Source organism: Polypterus senegalus, chromosome 11 (assembly GCF_016835505.1).
Source record: "Polypterus senegalus isolate Bchr_013 chromosome 11, ASM1683550v1, whole genome shotgun sequence".
Lineage (NCBI taxonomy): Eukaryota > Metazoa > Chordata > Cladistia > Polypteriformes > Polypteridae > Polypterus > Polypterus senegalus.
In genome coordinates, this window is record NC_053164.1 from 70740474 (window position 1) to 70763165 (window position 22692).

The following is a 22692-nucleotide window of genomic DNA, read 5'->3' on the forward strand; positions in this document are numbered from 1 at the left end:
TCCCATGCTGTCACTCTTCACAGGAGAGACAAAGGGAAGCACAACTTGCAATTGACCACCTTAAATACCTTTTCTCTTGATTGGACACACCTGTCTATGAAGGGTTAACGAGCTAATCTAACTAATTTGGTGTTGCATGTAATCAGTATTGAGCAGTTACATGCATTCCAATCAGCAAAATTACAAGGGGACCCACATTTTTGCACTCCCAGTTTTTTCACATTTGATTTATTTCACACAACTAAATACTACTTCATACTGCAGTGATCAGATTTTCCTAGGAAATGAAAGACATACCACTGTTATCTTTTTTGTTGAATGTAGAGTAAATTATTATGCAGGCTGAGAGGGGTTCTCAAACTTTTTCATATGACTGCATTTAACTTGATGTCATTGTCCAGTTTCCAAAGAATGATAACACATGTATGATGCCTTATTCAAACAGGACTTTACATTAGTGAATCACAAGTGAATGAGAATTGTGCAACTCATAATGATATTATTTCAGCTGGTTCTCAGGTAAGTGACTCATTCATGAATCTAATGAGTAAAGACTACTGATTCAGATAGTTTGAGCATGTGCATTGAACATCTACCAGCGTCAGCAAAATGAAAGACACTGATGACATCAAGCATGACATGCATGTGCTTTAATACTCCTGTTGAGCTCCACTCAGTTTAAAAATTCATGAATTGATCTTCTGAAAAGAGTCATTCAAAATAGCAAATCAGTTGCAAATTGCATCATTACTTGTCATCAGCATCAGTACTGGCATCTCCCAGGTCCTCTACCTCATATAATTCAAGGAGCTGAAGTCAGGAGGAAGTGGACAAAATTTGTCCTGAGGGGTGAGGACAGGAGTCAAGGGAAGGAATGGAAAGGAAAGAATTATTTTTTGCTTGAATTGTGGAAATGAAGGAACCTGCATAAGGTATTTCATAATATTAAAAAGCTATTTTGCATCCATGACTGTTGATGGACAATTGTGTCTGAAGTATGGGTGGGGGTGTCTGGGATGCCCCATACTGGCTGCACTATCCAGAGTTTGCAGGTTACATCAAATTGCTAGGCTGTGAGTGTAAATTATTCTGGGTGAATGTGTGATCAGTAAGGCATTACACTTATTACTGCCAGATATGGCTCCTGTTCTCCACCACTCTATAATGTAAAAAGATGCTTCAAAGTGATAAAAATGTAAAATATCCAAAAAGACTAGTAATTACATAAGAATAAAACCAGTTCAGCACTAAACCTGGAAGGTCAATGTAGATTTTTGTATCTTACATAAGAATTCTATTGTCAATGGTGTCAGCATCAGCATTTTAATTGGAAAGAATCAGAAAATGGACATTCTAAGAACTAGTACTGACATAGAGATCATTTAAAATTTTATTTAAAGAAATTCTATTGTTACAAATTGTTTGAAAACATGCTGATTTTGCTAGTAATGTTACAATTTTGATTAAAAACAATCTTTTCTAGTGTTCTTTTTATGCAATAGCACATAATGTAGATAAGGACTTACTGTTCCTGCTCCTGTGATGTTTTCCTAAAGAGGAGCGTCACAGGGAACAGTTTCCGAAACAGTTGGAAAGCTGTCAGTCACCATCAACTGAAACCTAATGAAAAATAATTTCATAGAGAAAAAAATCTAAATAACTGATGGAGTACTTCATTCTGCAAACTTTCTGCCTCAGTTTTAGAATGAACTAGTGTAGTGGCTTTGAATTGTGAACTTGCATATTTTGCCACTAGGTATCTATTTGGTTTTTATTTTACAAAAATAATTTAAAAAAATAGATATTTTTTTCTTTAATATAGGTTGCTACTCTTTAGAATTATCTAGTAAGAAAAAATCAGCTTGACAGTATGGAGTTAAAATGGAATCAGAATTCTTTTAGAAGTTAATGTTAATCTTAGGTAAGGTCCAGACGCCATTAATATTCCTATGGATGTTCTATTGTAAATTGAAGTAGTGCCTTATCTCTGGGATCTTTGCATCTGGAAAAGATGTAAAAAGCAATACTTCATGAACTTGAGAAAGATGGCAAAAAAAAAAAAGATAAAGAAGTTGTGAAAGAAATGTAGGAGGTTAAGTGTAGTGTCTTTGTGGCCCATGTCTTCAGTGAAAAAACAAAAAGCAATCTCAATATCCAAAGGAGCTTTGCACACTTGCACCGTGGCCCCTTACCTGGAACATTTATGGATGAAGGCTATTGAAAAACAGCATCAGTTAGACTTAAATGGTTTTGCCTGTTAGTTTGTCGATGGTCCTAGCCTTGACATGTGGCATCTCCTTCACATTTTGTAGCAGTGACAATTACATAGGTTAGACTTAAGCATTTTAGGTTGCTGGCACTTTTAAAAAGCTCAAACATTATTATATATAATGCTCTCTGAACTTCCTGAAAGAGCTAATAACTACAACTACAGTGGGTACGGAAAGTATTCAGACCTCTTCAATTTTTCACTCTTTGCTATATTGCAGCCATTTGCTAAAATCATTTAAAATAATTTTTTTACTCATTAATGTACAAACAGCACCCCATATTGACAGACAAAAAAAAGAATTTTTGAAATTGTTGCAGATTTATTAAAAAAGAAAAACTGAAATATCACATGGTCCTAAGTATTCAGACCCTTTGCTCAGTATTTAGTAGAAGCACCCTTTTGAGCTAATACAGCCATGAGTCTTCTTGGGAAAGATGCAACAAGTTTTTAACACCTGGATTTGGGGATCCTCTGCTATTCCTCCTTGCAGATCCTCTCCAGTTCTGTCAGGTTGGATGGTAAATGTTGGTGGACAGCCATTTTTAGGTCTCTCCAGAGATGCTCAATTAGGTTTAAGTCAGGGCTCTGGCTGGGACATTCAAGAACAGTCACAGAGTTGTTGTGAAGCCACTCTTGACAGCATGATGCTGCCACCGCCATGCTTCACTGTGGGGACTGTATTGGACAAGTGATGAGCAGTGCCTGGTTGTCTCCACACACTGAGGAGAGGCAAGACACATGACAGCCCGCATGGAGTTTGCTAAAAGACACCTGAAGGACTCTGAGATGGTGAGAAATAAGATTCTCTGGTCTGATGAGACCAAGATAGAACTTTTTGGCTTTAATTCTAAGTGGTATGTGTGGAGAGCATCATGCTGTGGAGGTGTTTTTCAGCTGCAGGGACAGGACGACTGGTTGCAATCGAGGGAAAGATGAATGCGGCCAAGTACAGGGATATCCTGGACAAAAACCTTCTCCAGAGTGCTAAGGACCTCAGACTGGGCCGAAGGTTTACCTTCCAATAAGACAATGACCCTAAGCACACAGCTAAAATAACGAACGAGTGGATTTACAACAACTCTGTGACTGTTCTTGAATGACCCAGCCAGAGTCCTGACTTAAACCCAATTGAGCATCTCTGGAGAGACCTAAAAATGGCTGTCCCCCAAGTTTACCATCCAACCTGACAGAACTGGAGAGGATCTGCAAGGAGGAATGGCAGAGGATTCCCAAATCCAGGTAAATCTGCAACAATTTCAAAAATTCTTTTTTTTTTGTCTGTCAATATGGGGTGCTGTGTGTACATTAATGAGGAAAAAAATTAATTTAAATGATTTTAGCAAATGGCTGCAATATAACAAAGAGTGAAAAATTGAAGGGGGTCTGAATACTTTCCGTACCCACTGTATGACTTATTCTCTTGAGTTTTTGTTCTCTTATTGATTAAGCAGGCAGTGGTACTAAGAATCAATACCCTCACACTCTTCTAAAACTTGGTCTTGTAATAAGGAAGACAAAACTACTGAAATAAGTAACTTGGTTGAATTCACTTGACTCATCTTTCTCTTGTTGTTTTTATTTTACTTCCAGCTCAACAATACACATTAGTGATTTGCAATTCCACTTGCCTCTAAGCTCCCTCATTTGATAACAGCCATGCCTCCAATACTTTACTTCCCACCCCAGCTTCCTCTCTTTGAGGTGTATTGACTGCATTTGTTGCTGCAGACTTATGGACTGCCTGTCTTTATCCTGTCCTACTCCATCTTGTTAGTTTTAACAGCTCTGTATACATTTACCATGGTGTGTTTTTTTTCCTTGAGTGTTTCTTGTTTGCTCCAACAATTTTAACAATTTATATTAGTCTAACCAAACCGATTTTCGTTGTTTACTATTACAGTTCCTCAAACTTTCTTTTTCATCAGATGTTCACTCTCCCTGGTGTGTGTCTGTTATATGAGGCTGCTCTAGTGCAGTGGACCCTCTTATTGTATGATTTGCTATTCTGTTCCCCAAAGGTCACTGCTTTCTGAATGAGCAGTAGATGATGAGGGCTTCTTCTGACTACACAAAAAGGCTGTCCTGCTTATTTGTTAGCCTATCTGCCTTTTAGATAAACAGCTTTACAGTGTATAAATATTAATTTCACTTATTAATTTCACTGTACATATAAGGATTTTGCATCCATATTCTGAATACGAATTTTACAATACAAGTATGGAGGAATGCCTAATTTTGCAAGATTTGGTTTGGCTATTTATTATTTTAAACATGTCTTGTCTGTTGATACTTTTTTCAGTATAAACTACTTCTAAAAAATAAAACATAAGTGCATCAACCTCAACATTTAGCAAGTCTGTTATGATGCTGAAATATTAAAAGTAATTTAAGTATTTATTTTGACCAGTTTCTCTAGACAGTAGTTCAGCATCTCCACTATCAAGCGTATTTATTGTCATCTGGACAAAATATTTACAAAGTCAATACTCTTAAAAGCAACCTTGTAATGAGTGGCTGTATAGCAGGTTTTGGATTTGTTGGGTCTTCTATAATTATAATTGTAAGTTCAAGGTAAGGCCGTTCTACTCCATAATCGTTGCGCTGTGCTGCATGATTAGCACATGAAAGTAAGAATCTCACTGTACTCTGCACACATAATGACCCTGTGAAGCTATTAAACAAATGACAGCATAATGAATAAAACAGAAACAAACAGAACATTCTTGATTGTACCATAATCATTACTTTGATATCATATACATTAATATTACAGCAAAATAATAATTATATATCACAAGGCATGTTACAGGAAAGTGTTGCAATATGACAAAGTTCATTCCCTTATAGTTAAAAATGTATGAGTAGAAAGGCTTTTAATTTTGTTTTAAATTCCTGTTTGCTTGGATATCGCTCAATATGAAAAGAAATATTGTTGATTTTGTTTTTTTGGCTTTCACTTAAATTAAACCTTTTTCATCTATTTATGTATGTATATAATGTAAGATTTGCACTTTGATCTTGTCGGTGTTGGACTAGCACTCTGTCCAGTGTTGTTTCATCACTTGCCTCCTGTGACCTTGAATTGAAGACACCTGCCTCACTGACTGACTGATCTTGATTATTTAAAAATGTTTTGTTAAATAACTTCAATTCCTGGCCAATAATATACCATCACTTACTAGCTGTAGGATTCCAAAAGATGTGACAAAATGCCCTGAATAAAAAAAGAGTAAAAAGAGTTACATTACACATGACAAAAAACATTTCAGAACTCCAACAATAGGTGGTTAATTGAATAAGTAACAAAAATAAATTCTATTCAATTTTGTTTTTGTTTGTATCCAATCTGTACATATTCCATAAAGTATCATTCTATTTCCCAACTCACAAAAATGTTATAAATAATTAGGAAGCAAAAATGTAAAGTGGAGAATGCAATCAATTTTTGATTTTGTTTTTGATAGCTGTCAACATTTTAATAATTTAACACTCATAACTGGCATTTTAAATATCATGAGAAGATTCATGTGGCATGCTCATCAGGAACATCAGTTCAGTGTCTGATTTAGGCTGACAAACAGAAGGCTCAAGCATCTCTTCCAGATTGAACTCCATTAGGTCCTTCCGTGTAATGATCCCTACTACTTGGTTCTTCTTGTCCACAACAGTTAGATGTCTCAGTCCCAGTTTTCGGAAAATTCTGTATGTGCGATGCAATGAGAACCCATTATGAACTGTAGTGGCTGACTGGTTAATATAGGGCTCCTAAAAGACAAAGAAGTAAAAATGAAAAAATATTATGTAAAGGTTGACATGATATTTATGTCTAACTATTTCAAGTGTCTTCTGAATGTACTCTTTAATTTCAGGGGTTATAGAGAATTGACACCCAGTGCAGCAGTGGTGTAAAGCCACCTTTATATGGCAAGTTTGCTAATATTTTTGAAATCATATTATTATAATGATGCACATGAACCTTTCTCCAATGTAAAACCCTTTACAAAATATATATATATATATACTTGGGATGTATTGCCCTTTCAAATACACAGAGTGCACCATCATGAGGGTACATCTCAAGGTTTCATAATGGGACCTTGTGAAGAAACATCGGCAGTGCAAAGATAAGGCTTGGCTGGAAATGCATGTAACTAGGAGATTTTCTTAATTATTGTATTTTACCAAATCAGAGAATACAATGTTGGACCTTTCAAATGGTTAATTATTAGTTTTAAGAGATTTAAAAGTATAACTGTTACAGTGACAGTATAAGTGACCTAAAGCACAGAAATGGTACATTTACTGTTTGTGAGAGCTCAAATTATTCTCTCCTTGGCCCTTTGCCTTATTCAGGGTTGGTTCCTTCTTTGCGACTCTTGTTGCTGAGATAGGCTCTGGTCTTAACTGTCCATCACTGTATACTTTTGTTATTAAGACTGTCTGATTTATTTTACTAAATGTTTATAGCATTTCATGTAGCTAGTCAGTCAGTCATTATCCAACCCGCTATATGTTAACACAGGGTCACAGGGGTCTGCTGGAGCCAATCCCAGCCAGCAACGCAGGAACAAATCCTGGGCTGGGCACCAGGCCACTGCAGGACACACATACACACACATCGACAATGCACCTAACTTTCATGTCTTTGGACTGTGGGAGGAAATTGGAGCACCCGGAGGAAACCCATGCAGACACGGGGAGAACATGCAAACTCCACGCAGGGAGGATCCGGGAAGCGAACCCAGGTCTCCTTACTGTGAGGCAGCAGTGCTACCACTGTACCACCGTGCCGCCTTCATTTAGCTAGTTTTATGAGAAACAAGAGTTGAATTAGAACTCCCTTATCACAAGTGCAAGTGAGGTAGTGACATAGTCACATAGGTAAATATGACTTGACAAACAGACTTAACATCATTTGTAACATAACTGTCAAATATTCTCAGCCCCCATCCATCCATTGACAGGTTTTAATGAGTTTAAGCATATATCTTTTGGTGATATACACTACTGTTCATAAGTTTTAGAACACCCCAGTCTTTCAAATTTCCTTTGTAAATGGTGTTTTCCTGTTTTTATAATAGCAAAAGACTACCTTCTGTAATGCAAAATTGTCCAAGTTATCCTTCAGATAGTGTAACAACACAGTTTGTCACAACACTGCTTTGATACAGAAGACAGAGTATTAAACAAAAATTGAGACACTTGTAGAAATTGTTTGCATCAACTTTCAAGGCTTAATTAACTTCCATTGCTTCAGAAAAGTAGTAAATTGTTAACCCATTACTTGTTACCTTAAAAAGGCCTTTTGGTATATCTCAGAAAATGACATTATTTTCAGTCAGCTTTACTGCTCACTTCTTTACAATTTCATGTTGTTTTCTGCACTAGAACTGCTTATATTTCAATACAAACTGAAATAATATGGACTTTCTGAAACTTCTGACTGGTAACATCAGTAACAGCCACCTAGATCCTTGAGGTGGCAAGATGATGCTCCAGTATGCAGTAACAGTACAACACCCCTGGGTTTAAGCAATGAACTAACCCTATTTGACTAACATGAAAGGCATGTCCCATTATTTTGTTCAATCAAATCAGTAATTTCAAATGACTGCATTGCAACAGAGTTGTGATTAACTACTCAGAGGCTGACAGCTACAGAAGTGGCGCAGACTCAGTACGTGACGGAATGGGCTCAGCATGATTAGTACTCTAAAAGAAGAGCTGATAGTGGAACCTGCAGAGTACCTTTAAGTGCCAGTATACGTTAATGGCTGCGTAGGGAAATATGGCATACATGCTCAAAGGGTGCCCTTGAATTAACTACTTTGTGGAGTCTGTAACTAAGGTAGCATAGAGGTAGTGCGCTCAGATTGAAAAGGAAGGTATTATGTCTCAGCCAGGGTTCCTCCCTTGGCTGGGCTTCAAACTAAAGTTTTATTTTCATTTTTTTACTTTTGATTCTTTTTTATGTATTCATTTTATTTATGTTTACTTGCTTTTAATTGTGTTTATGCTTTAATGTCAATGTTATGTTCCACATGTTTTGTGGGTTGTCCCCCAAGGGGTGGGGCCACCTGACAGTCACCGCCAGGAACTATAAATCTGGAGGGTCTCTCACAGTTCCTGGCAGTTCATTTTGCATCTGCTTAGGAGTGGTGGTTTATTGTACTTGTTTGGATTTTCTTTTGATTTCCTGGATTTTTGAACCCGTGCTTCATTTTTTTTTTTTTTTACTATGGCGAAAATTCTGTCTTGGGACTTTGTTTGCTTGAGATTGCCCTACTACTACTTCTTGCAGTTCCTTTATTTGTTTGTGCTCAGTGGAGTTTCATGTTATAGCTAATCATTTTCATTAAGAAAAGCATTTTTATTTTATGAAGATAACAGGAGGGTTATCAGAGAGCAAGAGAGTTTTTTGGTGTTAGTGGTAATTTTGTTTTCTCCCTTTTGTCATTTCTGGTTTGTATGAATTGCATAATATTATAACTATTTTTGATAACATTTCAAAGGTACAATTGTTATTGTAACAAATTATAACAAGTTCATTTTCTGGAAGCGAATGAAGGTCATTTATGCCATTATATAATACATTTTTTTTTTTTTTAATGAGTAGATTGAATAATCATGGCAAGTCAAAGAGGATGTGTTTTTTCTGGGTATCCTTTTTTAACAGATACAATTTATTTCAAAATCAATGCAGAGATAACAAAAGCAACACACAAACACAAAGGAACTAAAGCAAAGAGAGGAGAAAGAGAAAAAAAAAGGAGAGGCACAAACAGAATAATCCCATTTCAATTTATAAATATAATGTAAAAATGTATAGCATAATAAAGTAAATAACAGGCCCAGCATGCTTATTCTAAAAATAACATTAATGAATTCTTGCTATGTTTTTAAACAGTTTTGGACATATCCCCTGTGACTTATATTTTTTATAATTCAAGATAAAATAGCATGTCACTTACCTATTGAGGTACATAAGCAAGACTAGGATTCTAGCAGAGGATCAAAATAAGCCTGCATGCTAGTAGGGTACCAATCGATCTACGTTCCTACCCTCACCTATGGTCATGAGCTATGGGTAGTGACTGAAAAAACGAGATCATGAATACAAGCGGCTGAAATGAATTTCCTCTGCAGGGTGTTTGGGCTTTCCCTTAAAGATAGGGTGAGAAGCTCAGTCATCCGGGAGGAGCTCAGAGTAGAGCCGCTGCTCTTCCGCATCGAGAGGAGTCAGATGAGGTGGCTCGGGCATCTGATCAGGATGCCTCCTGAAAGCCTCCCTGGCGAGGTGTTCCGGGCACGTCCAACTGGGAGGAGGCCCCGGGGAAGACCCAGGACACGCTGGAGGGACTATGTCTTCCGGCTGGCCTGGGAACGCCTCAAGATTTCCCCAGAAGAGCTAGAAGAAGTGGCCGGGGAGAGGGAAGTCTGAGCATCTCTGCTCAAGCTGCTGCCTCCGCGACCCGACCTCGGATAAGCGGAAGAGGATGAATGGATGCTAATAGGGTGGTATAGACTCTTACATTCGATTTATCCCTATGTACTTTAATGCTGCCAGGGAGCACAACAAATATCTCTGTTAATCTACTGATCCTTTGTTACATCAGTTTTATTGTCATTTACTATTTCTTTATTGGGTTGTTATACTAAACTAACGTAACCCTGAGGCTTAAAACAACTAATAATAATACTAATAATGAAATAATAAAAAGAGTGCAGTAATGTTCGCATTTAACATTCATAATTACACTAACATTTATGGATTATAATACGCACCAGATTGATGAAAACATCCTCATATTTAGGGTCACTAATATATTTATTAATGACTTGATTTGTAGTAGCAAGCTTGCTGAGCCTTTCAGTACTGATCTGAAAACAAAAAATCCATAATCAGTTTTGACATGTAAAATATAAATTTAAATCAATACAAACTTTGAATGTATTTCAAATTTTCAATACATATAAGTTTGTGGCTAGGCCATTTTTGCTATTTTAATAGCAAACCCATGGTGACAGAACAAAAATATACTGAGGCAAAATTAAACAACATTTTCTGGAATGAGAAAACCATACATTAAGATTAAATTGTTTGCTTACACAAAAAAGTTGCTTGATGTTTTTAGCTCTCATACCAACAGTATAGCTTGAAACCATACTAAATAACTGCAACACAAACACTGACTTAATCAGTTTTAACGTGAAAAGATGCCGATGAAAGAAGTGAAGAAGTGGGCCGCTAGGGTGGAGAAAAGAAGAGCTGCTCAGAAAACAGCAAGCGCATCAACCTCTGAGCAAACGAATGCTAAACATACAGAGAAAGAGGATGAAAACTAGGAATACTCAAGTCAATGTGGATTCACTGCACGTTTATCGTGCAGTGCACCGTTACTGGTATTAACATATTTTACAGTGTTAACACATTTATTAACTCACATTTTTATGAGGATATACTCAGATCTAGTCCAGTGTGAAAAGTGAAAGTTTATTAGAGCTTTTTTAGCTCACTTGTTGCATCAATGGAATTAAAACTTGCAAAGAATATAAAGATGTAAAAATAAACTGCAACAAAACCAAATCATGCTAATTGGCACTAAAGGTCAGCTTAAGAAAATGAGCGCCTTTTCAATTACACTTGACAATCATCTCATTAAGCCTTCATCTTCCAGTAGGAATCATGGTGTCATTTTTGTTTCCTCCCTTTCTTATTCTACCTACATAAAGCACAAAAAGAATGTTTCTAAAACTGACAGTGAAATTTTACTAGTTTGTTCCTTCTCTACACCAAGGCCGTGATGGCATCCCTGGCACTAATTGGTTATGGCACATGTTGTCAAAAAGATTTACCTCCCATTAACTTTAAAATCTTGTTTTAATGGTTTGCATTTGTCTTGTACTACACAGGCTTTGTTGCTGGAGTAACAGCAGCATTTAATTGCAGAGGACTTGTAAAATGCTGCTTATGAAGTATGTGAAAGCCAAAGCCAGTAGCAGAAATGTGAATCTTGTGCAACATTAAATAGAACTCAGAAAAAAAAGTAATGTATAAAATGTTTAGCACAATAGCAATTTACCTCATATCAGCCTCGAGGGCAAATATATAACACATTTGTGTTTTTATAGCTATTTTCCAGTTCTCAAAGTAAAACATATATGTGAGTAAATTTGATTTAATGGATGTTTCCTTTAAAGTCCTTATTTGTAATAGAAAAATAACTAAAACAAACTATTGGTCTTGTCTTGTGTCCTGCTTCTAGTTCTCAGTGACTCCTGGTGCTACTATGCATGTGGTAAACGTGGGTTGTTTAAAGCAGTGAAGCCAGGTACAGTTCATAACATAAAAGTCTCAAGCCCACTTAATTCTGTTTATGGACAATGCCCGAAGTGCACTGAGTATGTTGTGAGAGTGAAAAGACTCTGAAATACAGAGAAGAAACAGACATGAGTCAAAAAACCAAGAGAGATCAAAGAAATTGATAGACAGAGCCAAAACACAGTCAGAAAAAAATCCTATAGGCAATTCTTTGTGGATGTCTATTTTAGCTTCCTATACACTAAGTTGAAAATGTCACACACAGCACTACCACTAGTCACACGACAGCAACATGACACCATTGCCATAACCAATGTGATTGTGACCCTGGAAAAACAGTACAAAATGGCAACATCCATAAACATCAGCAGACATAATTCTAAAATTAATAATAATTAAAAAGCCAAGAGAAAGTAAACACAAACCCCCATTGTGGACTCAAATAAAACAAGGCATGTAAATCACAGCAACTCCATTTAGGGACAAATGAGCCAGAGCCCCTCATAGCAACAGGGACCATCCCTCAACAAACAGCCCACTTACACACACACACCTACATAGGGCCAATTGTAAACCACATTGGATTGTGGGAGAAGCACCTCGATAAGCCTATGCAGACACAGAGAGAACATGCAAACTCCACATAAACAGCAAGTACATTTTGGATGTCTGAAGCAATATAATTTAAGTACAGTAGAATTTCTTATGTGAACTAAAAGTGGACTGTCTTTACCTCTTCATAGCTCAGCTGATTGATATAAACATCACTCTTTAAGTCTTCTGATTCAAAAATCCTTTCACTTTGTAACAGCTTGCAAAGCTCCATTCTGCAAAGTAAATAAATGAAAATCATTCTAAGTACATTGATTTATGAGAAAAGTATACATTTTAAATGTAGAAAAGGTGCTTAAAATGTAAATTTCCTTTTGATATTTTTTTTCTATATTACATTTTTCTTTGAGGAGAGCTGGGTTCGCTTTCCAGTTCCTCCCTGTGTGGAGTTTGCATGTTCTCCTTGTGTCTATGTGGGTTTCCTCCGGGTGTTCCGATTTCCTTCCACAGTCCAAACACAAGCAGGTTAGGTGCATTGGCGATCCTAAATTGTCCCTAGTGTGGGTGTGTATGTGTGTGTGTGTGCCCTGTGCTGGGCTGGCGCCCTGCCTGAGGATTTGTTCCTGCCTTGCGCCCTATGCTGGCTGGGATTGGCTCCAGCAGACCCCCGTGACCCTGTGTTAGGATTCAGCGGGTTGGAAAATGGATGGATGGATATTTCAAATAATGGTAAGTGAACTCAAATTCAAGTATTCTATTTACATTTTCATTATCTTTACATATCTTTACAAGAAACATGCTGAATTGCCTGGGGGACAGGAGTGAGAGGAGGCAGTGGCTCTTAGCATTATCACAACCATAAAATGCATAGCAATACATTCTGCAATTTAGGAAATTCCATTTTAGTGGAAGAATGAGCTTTGCACAGCAAATATAATGGATTATGTGCATTAATGGATGAAATTCAAGCTCTCTTGTCATTTTCAGTTATCAGCCTGGCCTGATACTTCGTTCATGATTGCTACCATAACAAAGAGTGCTGTCTCACAGAAATATGTTATGAGGAAAGGCAATGATTTACAAGGAGGTAAAGGCAGGCTCTGGCCAGAACTCCTACAATCCTTGTTCCATAATTTAGATTTTCAGTGTCCTATTGCAAGGAGGTTCTGCCAGTTGCTCTTCAGCCTTAAATGGGTCACATACCCATCTCCACTCTTCTCTGTTAATTCCTTGAAATAAATCCAAAAATAGGCATACAGTGCTGAAATTTGTGCAGTGAATGTGTCATTCACCAAATTCATGTTTTCCACAATGACGTTTATCTCATAAATGTGTTGACCATGCCGCTAACAAAAATATTGAAGCATATTTGCCCTGAACTTGGTGAGCCACTCTTGGTCTAAAAATGTACTGTCAGCTCTCATCTGTCCCATATTAAAATGAATTAAATATTTCCAAATTTTTTAAAAAGAGGTCACATGCCTTTCTTCAAGACAGCTATTGAATATTTGTGTGAAACAGCAAGCTGTCTTATTCAGATTCCCATTTCTCAGCATAACTGGACAAATGAGACGTGATTGCAATTGCCACAATTTCACAAAATTGCAGTCCAGCTCAATGGCTTTGGAGGTAAGGGCTCTTCTATTTGTTATTCATTAAATTGCTGTTTTCTCGAGCTCACTTTGGAATTTGCCAAAACATTTTTTAACATACAATAAAACTCTTCTTCTGCTTTCTTATAAGAAAAATTAATAGTTCTAGATTTTTAGAGGGTCCCCTTGTTACATGCTGTGGATCCCAGTTTGAGAATTTCTGCACTAATCAAATTGATGAGATGTCTCTGAAATATGGTTGACTCAATAATCCTCAAGTATCTCTAAGGTAAAATAACTAACTGTGGCTGTCAAGTGATACAAGCCAAAGCTACATTTCAGGCTTAGTCCACACTAACGTGAATAAATCTGATAGCATTTTCATTTACAAGTTTTCTGTCCACACTACCATTTTCAGTTAATTTTTATCCACTCCGAAATGCTGAAAATGTGTAAATAGTTCTTTATAGACATCTGCAGCATATTAGCCAAGAGCATACTTTATGTAGAAATCCTGTAATAAATTGAGATGCTGACAGAACAAAGATAAAATAAACCAGACATCTTTGTGTGGACAAAAGATGAAGTGCAACTGCTTTTAAAGGTTTTGAATGAGTACAAGGCTGCAAAATACTTGGAACATATAGAGAGGAAGTCCTGCCAAAATATATATGTTTTATGTGTTTACAAGTAATAATGTCAGCTAATAAAGAGAAGCTAGTAAAGAAACGTCCCCACAGAAGACAAAACTGAGGCCGTATCACTCGACGACCACGTGACGGCATTTTCAAAAACCTTAGTCTTCCCCATTCTCACTGCAATGCGAGACCTGGCATTTTCCAATTTATATACGTTAGAGAGAGTTTTAAACATGATTCATTTTTGGCTAAAGCCTAAAACTAACAGAAAAGATGCATTTTCAAATGTGGAGTAAGAGTCATAGCTCATGGTCATAGAATCGGTTTACTCAGGTTACAGTTTGTGATTGATGTAGCTGTACCATTAAATATCTATAATTTCAGCATTTGGAATTCCTATATAGGGGCGGCACGGTGGCGCAGTGGTAGCGCTGCTGCCTCGCAGTTAGGAGACCCAGGTTTGCTTCCCAGGTCCACCCTGCGTGGAGTTTGCATGTTCTCCCCGTGTCTGCGTGGGTTTCCTCCGGGCGCTCCGGTTTCCTCCCACAATCCAAAGACATGCAGGTTAGGTGGATTGGCGGTTCTAAATTGGCCCTAGTGTGTGCTTGGTGTGTGGGTGTGTTTGTGTGTGTCCTGCGGTGGGTTGGCACCCTGCCCAGGATTGGTTCGTGCCCTGTGTTGGCTGGGATTGGCTCCAGCAGACCCCCGTGACCCTGTATTCGGATTCAGCTGGTTAGAAAATGGATGGATGGATGAATTCCTATATTTTACTGCCTAGTAGCACTAGAGGAGCTTTGACTGACATACATTAACATGGGCCCAATTAAATGTCATAGGCTACTTGATAGAATAAATGTTAAATATATTATATATTACTATATTTTCTGTTTCTGTTATCTGTATTTAATTTTTGTTATTACAATATAAAATTCCATTTTTCTTTATGCATTTTCTTTTGGTTTTTTTCTAATGACAAAACAAATGCATTTTAATGTTTCCTTAAATTCAAGTACCTGCATAACCAAGCTGATAGTCTGAATTCTTTATGGAATCCTATATGCATTTTAAACACCCTTTTTCATGAGTAATACTTTAGGAAATCCATTTATCCTTTATCTGTATCTATCCATCCATTTTCAAGCCAGCATAATTCAACTCAAGCCTGGGAGTATCAGAGCCTATAACTTCAGCATCACGCACAAGCTGAGAGCCAACATTGGATATGGGGCCAGTCCACTGCTTGGCACATTCATGTACACAGCTATGTTCACACACACTAGACAAGTTTTGTGTGTCCAATTAACCTAACAAACAACTTTGCAATGTGAGAGAAAAGCCAAAACAGAAAAAGAAAGAATGTTCTAATTCCACAGAGAAACTCTTTTTACTAATTCTGGTTTAAAAAGAAAATCTGTTACATAATGTAAATAGAGAATTTGTTTCAATTTTGAGTGGCATTGGTGCCTCATAGTGCTTGAAGCTACCTAGACATAGAAAAATGTTTTGAATTTAAATGGATTTAAACCTCTCTCTATATAAATCCAATGTATGTATGTATGTATATATGTATGTCCGCTTTCACGAGAGAACTACTTAATGGATTACGTCGTTTTTTTTTTCTATAATTTGCTTGAACATTCCTGTTGATTTTGCAACTTCTTTCATTGTGCTGTGTATCATAGTTCACTTGTGGTACTGATTTTATTTGTGCAAATCTAAGAGACACACCGTGTGCCGAGGGGACACTCACACATCAGCCTCAGGGCATAACTTACATCTGCTTAGTTAGCGAACGAGATAAGTACTTAATGGATTTAGATTGGGGTTTTCTTCTATAATTTGCTTGAACATTCCAGTTGATTTTGCGACTCTCATCGCGCTAAGAATCGTAGTTCACTTGCAGGAGCGATATATTCGCATCAATCCAAGATAGAGACGTCAGGAGTGGGGATCCAGACGGGGCCCTTCTCACAGTTCTTTTACACTAATATGTGGGCAGAGCCACGGGGCACAGCTAGTCATTATATAAATGAACAGAAATAAACAAAAACTCAGCTATCCTTTTTGCACAATGTTTAGAAGATGCTAACATTTAATGTCACACTCTGATAAGTCTATTTGTGGGCACATTACTAGCAATTTTTCTTGTGCAAGATTTTTCTTCTAGTTGTTCCTTCTTGTCAGGTCAGTGCTATAAAGCAATAAGGCCAGGATCTCTCCACATACTTTTTTTTTTAAAATGTGGAGATGGGCATCATTTCACTCATCTGGTACTAGGAGTACCTTCTCTGTACTCTCTGTTTCTAACATGGTGTTGCAGAGTGCAGGTGAGAGTGTTTTGGAAATAGAAAGCAGCAAAATGTCTTCCACTATTTATTTATATATATTTGTTTAGAATGTTGTCTCCCTTTTGTTCACTGGCCACTCTTACTTTGCACTGGACCAACCAGGGAGCGCCATAGTAATGGCACTGCTTTTAAAGATACAGATACTGCATGTGATCACATCAGAACCTGTTAAGATATCACTGTATTTGGCCTATTCTTATAAAAAAGTTCTTATGACATGTTGAAATATTTTAAGAAAAGATCAAACACTCAGACATCTATTTAATGACCTTGTGCAATACTTCATTTGAAAGTATGAAAGTACTTTGCAATTATGAGTTCATTTCATCAACATTATACAATTAAGCTTGAGGAAGAATGATACATATGTCTAATAATACAAACTTTAATTGTTATTAGGTGATTATAACCAATTTTATAATACAAAGGTACAAAGTAATACAGTTCTACATTTGTGTATCAAAAAAAGGAACATTACAAACTTTATAGTAAAGGTGTAAGTGATTAATCTAAAATATACCTTACCTAGTTATTGTTCCTACAAAGACTTCATGGTGATCTTGGTCAGGTTTATGGATGACAGGGAATGCACTGTGTGGAGTGTCCTGCAGAAGTCTTGCTAAACAAACAACAGATTCCCTGAGATGAACTGTTCTTGGGTGACGTTTCATGACATTCCCAGCAGTGAATAGTTCCAGATTTAAACTAGGGAAAAAATGAATAAAGAAGAAGATGCTGAAAAATGTGTTGTCTTCCTTGTTTTACCCCATATCAAAATTATTTTTGTTTTTCCATCCATCCATTTATGATCCAGGCTTAGGGCTGCTGTGGCTGAAGCCTCTTCCAGTAGTGCCAGGGGACTCACATTAAATGGTCACCCATACTCAGATCATACTGAAACAGCATAGCATATGCAACCAGTTACAACATTAAAGTTAACAAACAGCATATGCTGAAAAGGAGATACTTCAGATTTACCTGTCCTTATTGTTGAAGACATTAAGAAAATGTTTTTTAGCTTTATTTGGTAAACAGTTTTGAATAAAATGTGGTCCTTTTGTACAATACATTGGTAGTGAGACATCATAGCACTTCTGTAATCAAACAAGCTGGTTCTTTTGCCCAGAGGGGACTGGGCGGTCTCTTGGTCTGGAACCCCTACAGATTTTATTTTTTTCTCCAGCCTTTGGAGTTTTTTTGTTTTTTCTGTCCACCCTGGCCATCGGACCTTACTCTTATTCTATGTTAATTAATGTTGACTTATGTTTATTTTTTATTGTGTCTTCTATTTTTCTATTCATTTTGTAAAGCACTTTGAGCTACATTTTTTTGTATGAATATGTGCTATATAAATAAATGTTGATTGATTGATTGATTGATTCTTCAGTCTTTAGCAGTATTTTACAAAGTAGCTTGCAAAGTACGACTTACTCGTTTTTATTGATTTTCACTTTTGGGTCCTCAGGAAGAATAGGGACACACTTCAGTTTAAGAGCTGCTGAATAAAAAGGTTCTGTCAGCATGTCTCCAACCCTCTGGGCAACCATAACTGCCACAGTAATTGGTAGAAGTGCTTGAACATCATTTGTGACCTCAATCTGTTTAATGTAAAGAAAAAATGGAATTAGTGTAATGTACATTTATACTTTATTGTCAAGTACTTATATATTCAATTTCAGAAATCAAACACTTAATAAAAAATAACAATTTACTAGGCCCAGATATCATGTGCCAAACTTCACTACTAAAAACAGAGTAACATACTTAACATTATGCCACTCAGAGTCTCCTAATTCCCTCTCCTTCTTCCTTTAGCTGCACAGGCTTTCTTTTTCTAGGCTACTAAGGCCTTTAGCAAGTACAAGTTCAAAGAAGCTCTTTGTTGTGTACACATAGTAAAGAGTGTCATTTTTTTCTTGAATGCCACCCAACAGACCTAGACTTCCACCATCAGACATTAACAGTTTAGCATTTCTGACATTCAGACATTGAACAACACAATTAAAAGAGAAAAACATGGATGGCTTCTTTTGTTGTTTTGATGAATAGCAACAACAGCACACAGCAATCAGTGCAACACACAACAATATTTCCTACAATCAATATAATGGATCTTACCAATATGTACATTAAGTATACAGAAAAGTGACATTGTAAGATAGGAATCAAACAACAACTGGTGAGTGGCAGCACTGATATTGCAGTATTAATGCATGTTAGCATTGGGATAAAAGTTTTTTTTGGTTTTTTTTTGTGGTGAAGGACCTGACCTGCTTACTGCAAGGAAGAAAAGAGAAGTGCCATTGCAGAATGGCTGGGGTCCTTCATAACTGACAGTAATCTTCTGTGCTAATATTGCTACTTATTTTCTTGGTTTTGTAAATATCATCTTACTTTTGCTTGATTTAAGGAAATGTGATCAACCATAGCAAACTTTGCTATTAACTATTTGCCTTGACAGTACACATGCATTTGTGTCCACAGTGACCTTTAGTTGGTATCATAATTGAAGCGGGGGATGCTCTCCTTGTGACAGGTTCTCTTTGACTTATCTATTGTAGGGCACACACTAACATATCCCCAAACACATTGGGGCAATACAGTGTAGATTAGAATCCAACACAAAAACTGCACATTGAAGGTATCTGATCCTTGTTACATTTCTATTAGTCTCCTTTTCCAAATGCGCTGGGAGCACCAGGAGAACCAAAGGGTGTTGAGAACTCATGGTGCCTCAGGGCCTGTTCTGCTCTTCACAGCTTAAACCCAGAAGTACATCATCTTGGACACACCTCAGCAGTGAAAATCTGAAAAAAATGGCAGTATGCCATACTTCACTGAAAGAGACTGAAATCTGCTTAAGAAGCAGCTAAAGGCATCCCAGAATGGAAAACAATCCAATTAAGACACAAAATGGCTACTGGACTCTTTTGGCAATAAAAGAGATTCAACTCTGCTTAAAGAAGGTTCCATGTCTGGTTTTTCATGGGAATATATTAAATAACTGTGGTGGGATGGCACCCTGCCCGGGGTTTTTTTCCTGCCTTGTGCCCTGTCTTGGCTGGGATTGGCTCCAGCAAACCCCTGTGACCCTGTAGTTAGGATATAGCGGGCTGGATGATGGATGGATGGATGGATGGAATATATTAAATAACTTAACACAATACATAAAAGTTAAAACTATACAGCATTGTAGCAAAAAAAACAGTAGGGAAACAAAAAAGGGTGCCTAAGTATAAAGACCCTTGTCTTATAGGAGAAGTGGGTCATTCACTTGCCACCCAAGTGGCCACTTTGGGTCTTGCCCCAGAATAGGTGGCCTTACTGTAAATTGTCAATGCAATCTTTGCTCCCAACCTGAGATCATGCCCTGTTATCTATTGGACAGACAGTCTTTTAACCTGAATCTGTTCCTTCTCCGTGTACATATATATCTGTAAGCAGCATGGAGGTGTAGTGGTTAGTTAGCAGTGCTTCCTCAAGGACAGATCATCCTGCATTTGTTTTCCATGCCTGGTTGCTGTCTGTATGCAGTTCTCATATTCGCCTTTTGAATGAGAAGACTTTTCCTCAGGTAATGTGGTTTCCATTCTGCATAATAAACATGCAAGATATGTTAATTGGTGATTCTAAATTGGCCTGGTGTGAGTTTGAGTGTGGAAATGTGCATGATTGGATCATAATGGCACTTTGTCCATTACTCGTTCCTGAGTAGCACCGATGCTGTCAGAATTGCCTCCAGCCTACCATGAACCTGAATTACAATGAATGAGTTTGAACATGTTATGTTATTGCACAGGTATTCCAAGTGCTAGTGTGGATAAATGGACATATATTTTGGAAAGGAGCCCATGATACAGTATAATTACTCCATAGACAACGAAATAAGAGAAAGGTAATAGAAAATGAGAGACATATGGGATGGGATAGAGATATAGGGACAGCTCAGCTATTAGTTAAAAAATTAGATTGATGGAGTAAATGGTCTGTTGTTCTTCAAATGTATTATGTTCTTATGAAGAGGTATTTGGGGGCAAAGGCTTGAGTGGGAGGGAAATTGGAGAAACAGCAGAAGAAAGATTGTAGTAATTGTGCTTGCATCACAGTGATTTTGGACAAGACAGAGATGGACTTAAACCTGATGCAGGAGGACTAGTGGGGCAGTTAAGGTTAGTTTTATCTTTTTTGTTGTTTTTGGATCCCTTTTATTTCCTGAATATGATCTTTACTATTTCCAAAGTTCTGGATTTATGGGCACCTTTATCTGGGTTAGAGTTGCACAGACTCTATATAAACCCACAAAACCTATATATACAAATACATTTACATGATGGATGTGTCATTGCTTATCATATTTGTTTTAGTTGTGAAATTCTAGATGACTGTAATATTTGCCTTGCAAAGCCTGCATTCAAAGTATGAATTTATCATTTCAGTCCAGTGGCATCAGTGGGCACACCGTTAAGTGCTTTCTGACACGAAGATCCCGATGTTGGATCACCACCCATCAATTTGTTTGTTATTACTGCATTTAACAGATACAGTAAATTTTTATCCATCCTTCACAAAAGTAACAATAAATCCAATGTACATTAATCTGAGTAAACATTTGCAGAAGTCCTTCACAAAGAGTGACAATAATGGTAATAAGCAGTAACAGTAGGTAAATATTTGCAAAAGACTACACTTTATCTTAGGCTGTTTCACTAACAGTTTGAGAAGGAAGTAGGGTGAAATTACACCTTTATTGGCTAACTAAATAGATTACAAATGCAAGCTTTTGAGGCAGCTAAGGCCCCTTCATCAGGATAGGTGTAACAAAGAAATTGAAAAATACTCCAGCTTATATTGGGACAGCAAAGTGATTTTTTTTTCTTTCACCTCAACAACCTTTTTGTTCAAATGTTAGCAAAATGAATGAACCTTAGATGAATTAACCCAGAAAGAAGAGAACAATGAACTAATATAACGCAGAGATAAGATAACCATCACTAGAGAAAGTCCTGTAAGGTTTTTTTTGAAGCGCATTGTCTGTAAGAGAGGCCTCTGATGTAGTTAGCTGTTAGTCCACATATCTGGTCACAAAACTCTTGTCTCTACTCAGACCATTTTGTAGAGTATTGAATTTAAGCATCTGTGCTGGGCTGGTGCCCTGCCCGGGGTTTGTTTCCTGCCTTGCGCCCTGTGTTGGCTGGGATTGGCCCCAGCAGACCCCCGTGACCCTGTAGTTAGGATATAGCGGGTTGGATAATGGATGGATGGTTGGATGAATTTAGGCATAAGTTTGTATTCCCATTTTCTCCGCACCTGTTGAGTCTTGAAATTACCCATAAGCACAGTAACCCTCAGATCCTTTATGCTGTGGCCATTACTGTTAAAGTGTGCTGCCAAAGGAAGATCAACGCTGTTCTGATTGATATGAAATCTATGTGAGTTCATTCGCTGGCGCAGTGTCTGACCAGTTTCCTCTACATACAGTCCAGTGTTGGGGCACCTTATGCACATGATTAGGTAGACCACATTAGTAGATTTGTATGTGAACGAACCCTTTATTTTTTGCTCCTGCTAGCAATGTGGTATAACTACTTGATCTGTCGTGCAGATATGTGCACAGGTGCCACACTTGTTCTGTAGGCAGGGAAATGTGCCACTTGTTGCTGAGCCACACATAGAGTTTCAGACTCTCTAGTGATGGTTATCTTATCTCTATATTTTATTAGTTCATTGTTCTCTTCTTTCACGGTTAATTCATCTAAGGTTCACTAATTTTGCTAACATTTGAACAAAAAGGTTGTTAAGATGAAACAAAAAAATCACTTTGCTGTTCCAATATAAGCTAGAATATTTTTCAGTTTCTTTGTTATACCTTGCCTGATGAAGGGGCTTTAGCTGCCTTGAAAGCTTGCATTTGTAATCTGTTTAGTTAGCCAATAAAAGGTGTCATTTCACCCTACTTTCTCCTGTATCT

At 37.3% G+C, this 22692-nt stretch overlaps 1 protein-coding gene across 1 annotated transcript in view; it reads right to left on the reverse strand.

Annotated features, from left to right (window-relative positions):
* Positions 1–5585: 5585 nt before the first annotated feature.
* LOC120539176 (chloride channel protein C-like) overlaps positions 5586–22692 on the reverse strand; it is a 58293-nt gene continuing 41186 nt past the window's right edge. Inside the window, exons 12-16 of the mRNA XM_039769005.1 lie at positions 18156–18322; positions 17250–17429; positions 12328–12421; positions 10058–10153; positions 5586–6037 (exon numbers count right to left, since the gene is read on the reverse strand). Of these exons, the coding sequence (XP_039624939.1) occupies positions 5777–6037; positions 10058–10153; positions 12328–12421; positions 17250–17429; positions 18156–18322 (798 nt within the window). The 3' untranslated portion in view covers positions 5586–5776. The remainder of the gene's footprint in view (positions 6038–10057; positions 10154–12327; positions 12422–17249; positions 17430–18155; positions 18323–22692) is intronic.